Raw genomic sequence first — 14,416 nt, forward strand, 5'->3', positions numbered from 1 at the left:
CAATCTACAACTATTCAATTGACCTCAAGCACTCTTGACCTAATCCTAATCAACTCTTGATTGGGTTGGATCAATCGCTCATCTTGATTGAGCCCTACTATATACTAATTAATTACCCAAAACTAATCAAATTACTAGACCTAATTGAACTACCCAAGCCCAAACTCTCATATTTTAAGTTTAAGAATAAGATCTTAAACTCTCAATTTCAGATTTTAATCTCAATTTTAGATCTTTAATACTTAATTTTAGATCTTTAATTTATAATTTTAGATCTTTAATTAAATACATTATAAACATAAGATTTAGTTTAGATGTCGAAACTACTTTCATGTCTAAACATTTAATCATGTATCTCATACATAACCACTTAAATTTTAGATTTATGTTTAGATTCTAAACGATTTTAGATTTAGGGTTTTGTACAAAAATAAATTCTTTCTTTTCACGATTATTCTTCTTGATTCATATAGGCATTCCTTCCACCATAGTCCTCTATGGCAGGATGGACTTTTACTATGAATCTTAAAGAGTACTAGGCTACTAAGAATTTAATCTACATTTACACATATCATATATGCATAAACTAACATAGATTTCATGCATCTCATATATAAATAAGATCTAATACATCACATATATTTAAATTAGATCTAATCTAATTTACCAAATTTGATTTTCAGATCTTAATAACATACAGATTTCATACATCTCATGTATAAACAAGATCTAATACATCACATTTATCTAAATTAGATCTAATCTAATTACTAAATCTAATTTTCATATCTTAATAATATACAGATTTCATGCATCTCATATATAAAAAAGATCTAATACATCACATGTATTTAAATTAGATCTCATCTAATTACTAAATCTGATTTTCAGATCTTAATAACATGTATGTGAAACTAAATCTAGCTTTGATACCACTTGAAAGAAGTCTAACTTTCGAGATGCGCATGCAAAAATCAGATTGCAGCAAAAACTAAACTGATCTAGATTTAAATTTTTTTAAATCAAGCATGCATAAAAAATATATATCTAATCTACATATAACCAGGAACATTCACATGCTGAAATTAAGATTCTGAAATTTAAAAATCAAATTAGAGATGTCACCTTGTATGGGTAGCTTTTACCGCAATCCGATTGTCCTGATAATCTAATGAGGTTCATGCAGAGCCGCATATACATTCGGCCTCTACGGGTATCTACACAAGGTCTTCGAATCCGATCAAAGACTCCTGACTTTATCGGAGTGCTAGCTTTCTTACAGAAGTCATCTCCTGATGGTTGATGAAGAATTTCTCCATTATTTTCTCTCAAACCTTCTCAGAGATGATGGAGAACAAGAGGAGGGAGAGGAAGAAGAAGAGATCTTCTATCTTTTTTCTTCCCTAGAACCTATGCCACAAAGAGGAAGAACATGTGGAGGTGGAAGAAGAAAACTTTTGAGAAAACTCTTTTTTCTCTTTCTTTTTCTCTCTTCCCAAAATCCTACACGCCTCAAGATGAACAGCCCATAACAACCTCATGCCCAAGAGAGGTCTCGATCTATTGACAGTTAGATCCCTCTATGATTCATAATCACAGATCAACCATAGATTCTATGTAAATGTGATTTTTGCATCCCACGAAATTAGACTGGATAAGAATGAGCTTTTGGGCCTATTGACTTTCGAGTCATATCTAATTTTTTAATCTTATTTTCAAAGAAAAATGATCAAACTACCTTTTGTGAGATAATCCGTCGAAAGGAGTTTGGATGATATTGTGATAAGAATCACAGTATATCTCACTACTAGATAGAATAGAATCTATGTGAAGGATATGCATGCTCCTGATACTTTCCACTGTGGTCTCCTCACAAGCAATCAAAGATTCCCCAACCCCCCCCCCGGGTGTCCGTATCGGCCTCGGGGTATATTTCCAATTCTCTATTCACACCACAAATATCCGATGTCCGTATTGGCCCTTGGGTATATTTCCAATTCCCTATTCACACCACAAATATATTTCAAAGAATGAAAGGGAACCAGTCTCCAACTCCGCTTTAAAGGGTAGGAGCAAGCTTGCCCTCATTTATTCCATCTTATACCACTCCAGAGACGTGGTAGAACAATATGAACACAAGGGCCTCTAGGTATTTTTTCAAAAGAGTACATTGACTAAGGCAACATGCATTACTAAGTCATATATACGTTTTTTTTGACTTGGAATTGTTCCAAGTCGGACTTCAGCCAAAGCTTTAGACTATCCATTTACCTACCCTTCTTTGCACTTGATTGTAATCCGCACTTTATATATACGGTATCAAGGTTTCACAACCTGGAATCAATTTCCATATCTCGCTCTCTCCGACCAATATTCTTTGTTGATGGCCTTGGCATCCTCCTCCATCGTCCCCCTGCCGCTCCCCCTCCCCACCTACTCCACCAAGCGCCCACTTCTTGCACCATGCGCCGCCCAGCGGACCCCCGATGCCGCCACCACCGTTGAGCTGCCGCACCACCAAGAACAACGGTCAAAGTCCACCGTCAACCTCCCAACGACGCTATCCAACCTCCTCCACCTCCACCTCACCCCCAAACCAGAAAAATCTCTCGAGAACGTTGCTATCGCCTTGCCCGCAGATCGCCGGAGCCCAACCGAATCCCCCAAAGAAGACGTTTCCTCCTTGTGCTCCGAGCTCCATGGCTCCGGTGACTGGTCCCATCTCCTCAACCCCCTCCACCGCTGGCTCCGCCGTGAGATCGTCAAGTATGGCGAGTTTGCTCAGGCTACATACGATGCCTTCGACTTCAACCCCTTCTCGGAATACTGCGGCAGCTGCCTCTATAACCGCCGCCGCCTCTTCGACAACCTCGGCCTCGCCAAGAACGGTTACAACGTCACCAAGTACATCTACGCCATGTCCCACATCGAGCTCCCTCGCTGGCTCGAACGCTCCATCCGGGCTGATACCTGGAGCAAGGACTCCAACTGGATGGGCTACGTAGCGGTAAGCGACGACACCGAATCCCGTCGAATCGGATGCCGAGACATCGTCGTCGCATGGCGTGGAACCATCGCGCCGGCCGAGTGGTTCGAGGACTTGCAAGGCAAGCTCCAGTCACTGGGCTCCGACCATGGCGACGTCAAAGTCGAGCATGGATTCCTCAGCATCTACACCTCCAAGAGCGACGCCACCCGGTACAACAAGTCGAGCGCCTCAGAGCAAGTAATGGAGGAGATCAAGCGTTTGGTGAGTTTCTACAGAGAGAAAGGTGAGCAAGTGAGCCTGACGATCACCGGCCACAGCCTTGGCGGCGCGCTGGCTCTCCTCAACGCCTACGAGGCGGCGTCGGCCATTCCGTACCTGCCGGTAAGCGTGATATCCTTCGGGGCGCCTCGGGTCGGGAACATCGCATTCGGGGAGAAGCTGAAAGAAATGGAGGTAAAGACATTGAGGGTGGTCGTGAAGCAGGACTTGGTGCCGAAGATGCCGGGGATCTTGTTCAACGAGGGGATCAAGAAGTTTGAGAACGTTACAGGAACGTTGGATTGGGTCTACACCCACGTTGGGCTGGAGCTGGGGTTGGATGTGAGATCCTCGCCGTATCTGAAGAAGGGATTGGATGTCCCGGGATTCCATAACTTGGAGGCTTATTTGCACTTGGTGGATGGATATCTTAGCTCGGATACAGAGTTCCGGCTTGATGCTAAGAGGGATGTGGTGCTGGTGAATAAGGCGTCCGGGATGTTGAGGGAGGAATTGCGGATACCGCCGTGCTGGTACCAGTCGGCCAACAAGGGGCTGGTCTGCAATTCGTATGGGAGATGGGTGCAGCCTCAGAGGGATCCGGAGGATATCCCCTCGCCCTACAGAAATGGGCCCATAACTTGTCACAGCTAAGGTTTGGAAGTAGATCGGTTGTGCTGTATATTGTGTAATTAATTTACAAGATTGAGTTTATTCATCAACAATATTTTGTCTTTGGTTGCAACAAGTTCATCAATAGTACATGCCAGCTCATTTTTATTTCCTTAATTTGTACCATCACCACTTAATAAACTGTTTTATTTTTTATCACTCATTACTTATTAGAGTGAATCATTTTTTTTTTAACTCGTTAAGGGCAAAACAAAGCAGCCAGTAACTAAACTGGAGGCTCAACCATTAGATATGCTTCGTCAAGTGACAAACCTGAGCAGTATATGAAAGATTGAGCAATGAGAGGGCTCGTATTGATGGACTCAGCGACAAACTTTGTGAGTGATTTTTCAAAACAAAGCTCGAAGGCAGTGGTTCTCTTGAGAAGCTAAAACTTGACTAGTTTGCAAAAGGGTTTGCTTAGGTTTTAGGAATAGGTTTTTCAGAAACTCTTTGCATGTTATCGAGCCTGCTATTATTTATATCCTCTTGAGTGTTGCACAATTGGAAAATTCGACAATTGGGATGTGAAAAATGCCTTCATATATCAATGGCACCGATGGCTTAATGAGCCCATATTTATGGATCAGCCACCGGGCTTCAAGGATACATATTTGCCTTATCATGTTACTTAAGAAGTCACTTTATAGGCTTCAGCGGGCATTTTGAGCTTGGTTTAACTGATTTAGTATCTTCCTGCTATCACTTGAATGTTAGAACATTAGACTTATCTCTCTTCATTTCTCACAAGACAAGTAGGACTATGTTCCTTCAATTCAATGTGGATGATGCAATTTTTTTGATAGGAAACAGTGCTGCCTTTCAATTCATCAATCGATCCATTGGTCAATTGCATCGGGAGTTTGCCACAAAGATCTTGGCCATATTCACTACTCCCTTTCGGTAAAGATTAATCACTTCTCAAGAGGTCTTTTTCTTTGTCAAGCCAAGTATGCATTTGAGTTATAAAAATAGGATCAAATAAAACATCTTTTTCTACTCCAATGGCCACCAAGCCTCTCCCTCCTCCAAATAAGTGCTGGCATATAGAATTGAAGCTGAATGCGATTATAGCTTTGACTGCAACATAAATTAGATATCTATCCTTTTATAATGATATTGGACTCTTCTTGGGACAACCACCTCCACTTTTTTTGATATAATCAATTTGTACTTCATGCAAGAACGAAACTTACAAATAGGGCTGAAAGAGGCCGGGCCAGTCACACCCCTACCCGAGCATAGCCCAAAACTTTTTTCAGATTTTGAGCTTAAAAATTTTTGAAAAACTCATATCCGAGTCCGACCCGAGCCCGGGCTTGAGCCTGGTCCGAATCTGATTGGACCAGTCCAATCAGATTTTCAGCCATAGCAGCTCTCTTCCCTCTCTTAAAAGTAATAAAAAAAACTTTGAGCCCCTTGCCCTAACCCATTTGGCCATCTCTCTCCTTAGGGCTATCAATCGCCCCATTCCCCAGCCCCTGCTTCGGTGCTCCCCCTTTGATGGACGACTTCACCCAGGCCTACCGAGTCTCCGACGACAGCGACGACTGCAGTCAACAATGAAGTTGGAGGATGGTGAGGCTGAAGCAGTTGCACTAACAAGGCGACGAAGTTGGAAGGCTTATCGATTGTACATTACAATAAACCACCGATGAAACACGGGCCTTCTTCCGGCAGATGAGGTGCAGGGAGGGAGGCAATCCCGATCTTCTGGATTTTTGAAGATGAGAGGAGGATGGACAGTGGCAGTGCCGATGCCATCACTCGCTCCCATTGAAGAAGATTAGGGAACGAAGAGGCGATGGCGGAACCTCCATCATCACAGGCCCTTGAGCCCTCTCTCAACAATTTGATAAGAGGAGCGAAGGGGAAAAGCCGAGGTAAAGAAGGGCTTCACTCAGGTGAGATGAGGAGCTGAGTAGAATTAAACAAGCCTGGGTCTAGGCCTTAATCAGACTTATATTTGAATCGTGAATGGATCGGGCTCAACCTAGGCCAAAGGTATACCCAAGGCCCAGCCCGAAATACAAATAGGGTCTATAATTAGGCCTAAGTTTGACCTAGACTATTTCAAGCCTAGCTCGAAGTTTGATCTGAAGTTGGACCGGCCCAAGCCTAATTCTATCTCTTTTCACAGAGGTTTATTATTATCTTATTCGAGAAAAAATAGCCATCAGATCATTAGCTACTTGATTCATAAGGTCAGATGCCCAAACTGCAAATATCTTCAAAAAGATACATCATTCACACTTTTTTGAGTTATTACAGATCAAACTAGATCTATGAGCAGACTATTGGCCCAATATGAGTGGCACATAGATGATTGATTCAAATAAAAAAATCTTAGCTAAAGTGGCATGGAGATGAGCACAAGCATGATTTGACATAGATAATAAAAATTTATAAATTGCTTATCTTTTCTTTTTACTTTTTTTAATAGGATGGTATCCATACAAATATGATATGAACCCAACCAAAAGAGTCGAAAAATAAAATATTTACTAGAGCAGTCACTTCAATCTATAAAATCTCTTCTGAATGCTCATAACAAAAGAGATGACTTTGTCCATAGCACCATTCATCTTGAGACGGATATATCTGATGTCTAAGAAGATACACTCTCTCACTAATCTCTCAAGTTTGTATAGGAGCAGGTGCGTAATAGCTACACCTGTCTGCCCCTAAATCCAGCCTCTCGTTGTTGCTGAATCCCTCTTAACAACAAGGCAGTCCACCCCCAAAATCAGCCTTGCAACAAGTTGACCGGCCTAATCCCTCTTGGAATAAGACCCGTTGTGCTGTATATTATGTAATTAATTTACAAGATAGAGTTTATTCAACAATATTTTATCTTTGGTTGCAACAAGTTGATCAATAATACATGCCAGCTCACTTTTATTTTCTTAATTTCTACCAATACCACTTAATAAATTATTTTATTTTTTATCAGTTGAGGAAAGATGAGGGTCAAGTCCCATCTAGATGACTTTATATGAAGTTCCTGATATCATGTCGCACAATAATAGATAAAGTCTTACGAATCATTTTTTTTAACTCTTAAAGGGCAAAACAAAGCAGCCAGTAACAAAATTGGAGGCTCAACCATTAGATATGCTTCGTCAAGTGAAAACTCTCAGCAGTATACGAAAGATTGAGCAATGAGAAAGTTCGCATTGATGGACTTAGCGACAAACTTTGAGATTGATTTTTCAAACAAAGCTCAGAGTCAACGGTTCTCTTGAATACCTAAAAGCTTGACCAGTTGTTTAAGGATTTGCTTAGGTTTCGTACATAGACTTTTAAGAAGGGATTTTTAATGCCCGGACTATTTATGGATCAAATTTTAACTATTAAGTCTCGTTGATTTTTTATGTAACTTTCAATTTATTTTTTATAAAATTTTAATTTTTAGTCCTTGTGAGACAAAAATATCTCCAATCTAATATTATATTTTCTTTTTATTTTCTTATATATGGTAAAGTGGGAGGATTGAAATGAGAGAATGTATCCATATAAAAATAATAATAAATTAATTAAAAAAATAAATTAATTATGTGCAATGGTAAATTAGTTATGTACAGTGATAAATTAATCATATACAGTAGTAAATTAACTGTGTACCATATTAATTTAACTATGTACAGTAGTAAGTTAACTATGTATCATATTAGTTTAACTGTATGCAATGGCCAGTTAACTGTATTTTATGTTTATTTAACCGTGTATAGTAATAAGTTAATTAACTGTGTACCATACATATTAATTTAACAATATACAGTAGCCAATTAACTATATATAATAATAAATTAATTATGTATCATATTTACTTATTTATATATAATGATAAATTAATTATGTACTATATTTATTTAATTGTATGTAGTGATTAGATAACTATATACCATGTTAATTAGTCAGTTAACTATGTACAATAGTAAATTAACTATATACCATCACCATCATCGCCGACGATACCCTCCTTGGTCTTGCCTTCGACTATCTTATCAATACCGCCTCCTACCCAATCGACGATCATTATGTATAATTAACTATATACCATATTTAGTTAACTGTATATCATGTTAATTTAGTTATGCACAGTGGTAAATTAACTGTGTACTATATTTATTTAACTGTATACTATAGTTAGTTGATTATGTACCATATTAATTTAACTATGTACATTATTCATTTAACTGTGTGTAGTATTTATTTAACTGTATACCATATTAATTTAACTATATACCATGTTTAGTTAACTGTGTACCATATTAATTTAACTGCATATATTATTTATTTAATTGTATACAGTATTCATTTAACTGTGTACCATATTCATTTAACTATATACTATATTTAGTTAACTATGCATCATATGTTAATTTAACTGCATACAGTGTTTATTTAACTATATACAGTATTAATTTAACTGTATACCATATTAATTTAACTATGTACCATATTAATTTAATTATACACAATGACAAATTAACTGCATATCATGTTTAGTTAACTGTGTACCATAATTAGTTAACTGTGTACTATATTAATTTAATTATGTACAATATTCATTTAACTATGTGCAGTATTTATTTAATTATGTACCATGTTAATTTAACTATGTTGGAGTTTGGGATTTGAAGCATACATATGTGTTTCAAAAACTTAATTTTCTAAACACCACAGCGGAGAATAAGATTAAAATAATTTTAATCTGAATTTTGCATGCATAAAAATATAAAATCACATGGATCTATTTCATATGCTAAAATTAAGGCATACTGAATTTAGATTGTGATCAAATCACATACCTGTTTCATAATCTCTTTTTTCAAATCTGGATCTGAAAGAGATAAGACTCTCTGTTAGCCGCACAAGTGTCCGACCTCTACAAGTATCCACTCAGGATCAGCCTGGAACAGTCCTCTGGGATCTGAATTTTGATTCTCTAAAATTCAGCTTGCTGAATCTGAACGAAGCCTGAATCACGATTAACACTTGATCTTTCTCCTTGATCTTCTTCTTCTCCTCTTCTCTAGAGTTTCTCCTTGCTATGTGCTACTACCAGATGTTAAAAATCAGTAAGAAAGAGGCACCCAAACTCCTTTGGACGTGAAACTCCTTAGAATGCGCATCCCAAGGAAGGAGTGTATAGAACACCCAAGAGAAAAGAAAGGGAGAGGAAGAGAGGGCGTGGAGAGAGCCTTCGGGTGTGAGGGGCTGCTGGTTTTGATGCTCTTAAGACCTTAGGGGAGGTCCCCTTTTATAGGCACAAAAATTGAATCATATTCAATCACAAAGTACAAGTCCTACTTGTATTGGGTTTTCTCTTTACTTAAGTTATCCAACTTATATTAGAAACCCTTATTGGTGCCAACTATTGGAGCCATTGCATCAATAAATAAATATTCTTTTTTGTATCCAAGAGACACCCCATATGAGAACTAAAGGCTCTTTAATCAATGGACACGTCCAAATTAAATAATTCAAAGTAGCGTCCCATAATAACTATCAAGAAAATTCATAAGGGACTTGCACCCTTAATTTATGTGATCCATAACCTTAGATACCCAATAATTGGAGTCTCATGAATCTTACTCATGTAGGTAATCAGTAGATAATTAAGTTAGAATTAACTTATCAAATAAGTAATCCTAACTAAAAGAGGAATTGGGTCCAACCACATGCTAACAAGGTTACCATAAACCCAATAGATTTTTCTAAACCCAATTGATACTTCATAAGCTCAATTACTTATTCCAGACCTAATCCCTTTATTGTGTGACCTCATAGGTTCAATTCTATCTGGTAGTAAAATATACAATGATCTCTATCATTATATCATTGAAACTCTTTTCAATAGGTTAGAATAATTTCACTCTAACTCAACAAAGATTGTTGATCCAAAATAATCTGAGTAAGCTCTCACAATCCATCAGTGACACCTAACAGTATATAGTGGCAATCCAGTAGAGCTGAAATGAACCTCTAGGTGTAGTTAACATATGATTCAGTCCCTCTATCGTGAGTCCTGACTAGATGGCAGGTCATGGATAAATCGTCAAATCTCGAATCAGTCATATGATAGATTCGATTAGCTCAAGTCCAGATGTGATGTCTATGAAAACTCTTTTCCATCAATCACTCTACTGTGACCACAGATTCATAGACTTAGATTCTCAAATCCCATAGGACTACTCCTCTCTATCAAGGTTGATAGATCCTATTTTGATGCGCATCCCACTCCTATAATGGACCAACTGTCGTCAATATCCACTACAAGGGCTCATTGAGATCTATGTTTATGTGTCAATCAAACTCCAGCAGCCTCACTGCGAGCAGTAGTACTATCTCAAGTCAAAGGATCAATCACACAACTACAACATCGAGACAATCACTGATGATTGAATAGAAATTCAAGCGATCTCTCTTATGGTCACGCTCAGTGCTAGTTGTTCTCTAACAACCATCCGTACTTATCGTCCTGTGTCTCTACACAGTAGAATAGAGACTCATCTATCCCGAAGGAAGCAATTTGTGCGCCAGTCTATCCAGATCTATTACCATCCTCATGATGATCCTATAATCGAGAGCCTTTAGGAATTAAATACATGTCTCTAATTCTCAACACTTTGAGAATATGTATAGAAACTAATTTCATGGACGATTCAAGGACACATTACACTTAAATAAAAAAGAATTTATTCTTTTTATTGATCATATCAGTATATTAAGTATAAAATTATGCTCTAGATTTATTACAATGTATCAGCCATATTGATTTTTAAGACATACATCTAACAATTTTTCACTTGGACTAAAGCCAATTGACCATAAATCTAAGTCTCATCTTTTCAAGGTGGACTTTCATTTTTGGTTGGCTCAACTGCTTAGTCAATGGGTCTGTCATGTTATCCGCGGAGTCTACTCTTCGCACCTCGATATGAGCTAGTTGCGTACACTGCTGTTTTATGTATTTGGACTTCTGGTGAGATCTTGGACTCCTTAGCAAAAGCTATGGTGCCATTGTCTTTGCAGTATTGTGTCATGGCATAACATCCAGTTCTATAACTAACATTAGAACCAGAATTTGTCCTACACATCTACAGCATATTCAGCCTCTATTGATCATATATTCAAAACCCTTCTAATATATCGAACAAGAATACACCCTCAACTCGCAACTCAGAATCCCTTCCAAAAATCAAGAACAAATTCTTAGTCCTTCTTAAATGCTTAAGGATGTTCCTCATAGCTATCCAGTGCTCCTTGTCTGGATTCGACTGATACCTACTCGTGACACTCACAGCAAGAGTAATATCAGGTTAAGTACATAGCATGACATACATGAGGCTCTTTATTATCGAAGCATAAGGAATCCTACTCATGTACTGAATCTCCTCAGATATGGTCGGACACATCATCTTGGAGAGATAAATATCATGCCTGAGAGGTAAAAGATCTCTCTTGAAATTTTTCATGCTGAATCTCTTCAGCACCTTCTCTATGTATAGCTTTTGTGATAGGCCAAACATCCATCTAGGTCTATCTCTATAAACCTTTATTTCAAGAATATAGGACGCTTCTCTTAGGTCTTTCATGAAGAATTTCTTGGACAACCATCTTTTGACCATGGTCAGCATGGGAATGTCATTTCCAATAAGGAGAATATCATCTATGTATAATACGAGGAAGGTGATCACGATCTTACTGATCCTCTTTTATACACAAGGTTTCTCTTCATTTTTTATGAAATCAAACGATTTAATTGCCTCATCAAAATGATGATTCCAACTCTGAGAAGCTTGCTTCAATCCATATATGGATCTTTGCAGCTTGCAGACTATATGATCACCATCATCGGATGTAAAACCCATAGACTGCTCTATATAGATATCTTGTTCAAGATATCCATTCAGAAAGACAATTTTCACATCCATCTGCTAGATTTCATAATCGTAATAAGCTGCAACAGCAAGCAGAGTATAGATGGATTTCAGTATGGCTACAGATGAGAATATTTTCTGATAGTCGATACTTTCACGCTGACTATAATCTTTAGCCACAAGCCTAGCTTTATAGATCTCTACCTTACCATCAGCACCTATCTTTCTTTTGTAGATCCATTTACACACAATAGGTACAATACCCTCAGGTAGATCCACTAAAGTCCAGATTTGGTTCGAGTGCTTTGAGTCAATTTTTTACTTCATTGCATCTAACCACTTCTCGAAATTGATATCAGACATCGTCTCATCAAAGGTATTAGGATCATCAGTATGACCTCTATCTCCCATAAGGAATATTTTATTCACTTCCTCCGTAAGCATATTCATGTACCTTTCAGGAGGTCGAAAGATCCTGCTAGATCTACGAGGTGGTAGAGGAACATCAACTATTGGCTCATGAATTACAGGTTCCTAAGGATCTATAGCTCTGGACTCTTCAGAGACCTTCTCTTCGAGCTCCACTAACCTCCCACTGCCGTCATTCTGAATAAACTATTTTTCTAAGAATACGGCATTTCGACTCACAATCATTTTGTGATCTTGTGAAAAGTAGTAGTATCCCATAGATTTTTCAGATACCCTATAAAATGAGCTATAATAAATCTATCCTCCAACTGTTTCACTATCTGTCTCTTGACATAGGCTGGACATCCTCAAGTCTTAAGATAACCCAGATTTAGCTTCTTATCGAATTATGTCTCATACAGTGTGGTAGGAACGGACTTTAATAGATTCCTATTCAGCAAGTGAATTACAGTTAATAAGGTATGTCTCCAAAGAAATAAGGGTAAATCAGTGAAGCTCATCATAGACCGGACCATATCCAATAGAGTCCTATTCTTCCTTTCGGATACCCCATTGAGCTGAGATATTTTAGGAGAGGTCCACTGAGAGACTATGCCGTTGTCCTTAAGATATCTCAAAAATTTTCGACTAAGATACTCATCTCCTCGATCAGATCGAAGAATCTTAACGGGCTTGTCTGTCTGCTTTTCTACTTCATGTCTGAATTCTTTGAACTTTTTAAAGGCCTCAGACTTGTGTTTCATGAGATACGCATACCCATACCATAAAAGATCATCAGTAAAAGTAATGAAGTAGCTATAATCATCCCTGATCTGCACATCAAATGACCCACACACATCAATGTGTACCAAGGCAAGTAACTCTGTGGCCCTTTCTCCATGTCCTACTAAGGGTAACTTAGCTATCTTTCCTCGAAGACAAGATTCACAAGCTGGATATGACTCTAGGCAAACAGAGCCAAGGATCCCATCTTTTTTCAGTTTGTTTATCCTGTCCTCTCCAATATGGCTTACTCTATGGTGCCACAAGTACTTCTAGTTAATTTCATCTCTGGATCTCTTTTGGCCTACGACACTCACTATTTACTCGTTTAGATTCACTTTCGCATCAACATGCAAGTGATAAAGACTGTCAATTAAAAGACCTCATACAATCAATTTATTTTGAAATAAATGGAACAAAAATCTTTATTGAAACTAATTTCAAAATCTTTGTGTGCTCGCACAGATATGAAAATCAAATTCTGACTAGCTACAGGAACATAATAACAGTCTTTCAAATTTAATCTAACACCAGATGGTAATTGAAGAGATTAAGTACCAATGGCCTCTGCAGCAATCTTTGCTCCATTGCTGATCTGAAGGATCATGTCACCTTTTCTCAACCTCCTACTTTCTATCAGACCCTGCATTGAGATACATATATGAGCACTCGAGCCAGAGTCTAATACCCAACTAGAAGTAGAAGAAATCATAAGGTTAGATTCTATTATGAGCATACCTTCAAAAGATTTATCATCCTTTTTGATCTTCAGGCTCTCCAGGTATTTAGGATAGTTTCTTCTCCAGTGGCCTTCAGCATGACAGTGGAAATACTTTTTCTTTGCCTCAGCCATTTTTGGACCATCCTTTTTTAACTTGCTCTCTCTCTTCTGTTTCTTTGTAGATTTAGCCTTCTTCCTTCTAGAAGACTTTCTCTTGGAACAAAAAGTTCGCTCCATAGTAAGAACAGAACCCCTTAAACTCTTCAAGGTATCCTTCATTATGACCAACATATTGACAAGTTCAGAAATAGTGCAGTCAAGTTTGTTCATATGAAAATTCACAATGAATTGACTATATGAACTGGTAAGAGATTGAAGGATCAGATCCATCTATAATTTCTTTTGTATATCCAGTCCGAGCTTTTCAAGCTCCTCAATATCCTTGATCACTGTCATACAGTGCTCATTGACAGACTGTCCTTCACGCATCTTCAAGTTGAAGAGTCTCTTAGACACTTCGAAGCATGAAGTACGGCTCTGCTTACCATACAACTCTTGTAAGTGAGTAATCATGGCCCGGGCAGTGGGCATATGCTCGTGCTGGCTTTGCAACTCATTTGACACAGACGTCAGTACATAGCACTTAACCTGACTATCTTCATCCATTCACTTCTCAAAAGTAGCTCTTTGCTTAGC

The 14,416-nt window shown here is 38.1% G+C and overlaps 1 protein-coding gene across 1 annotated transcript; it reads left to right on the forward strand.

Annotated features, from left to right (window-relative positions):
- Nucleotides 1-2,356: 2,356 nt before the first annotated feature.
- Nucleotides 2,357-4,073, forward strand: LOC105058891 (phospholipase A1-Igamma1, chloroplastic). Its single transcript, XM_010941956.4, has one exon. It carries the CDS (start codon nucleotides 2,384-2,386, stop codon nucleotides 3,899-3,901), a length of 1,518 nt encoding a protein of 505 aa, XP_010940258.1. The 5' UTR covers nucleotides 2,357-2,383; the 3' UTR covers nucleotides 3,902-4,073.
- The last annotated feature ends 10,343 nt before the right edge of the window (nucleotides 4,074-14,416 follow it).

This window comes from Elaeis guineensis, chromosome 2, assembly GCF_000442705.2.
Source record: "Elaeis guineensis isolate ETL-2024a chromosome 2, EG11, whole genome shotgun sequence".
Lineage (NCBI taxonomy): Eukaryota > Viridiplantae > Streptophyta > Magnoliopsida > Arecales > Arecaceae > Elaeis > Elaeis guineensis.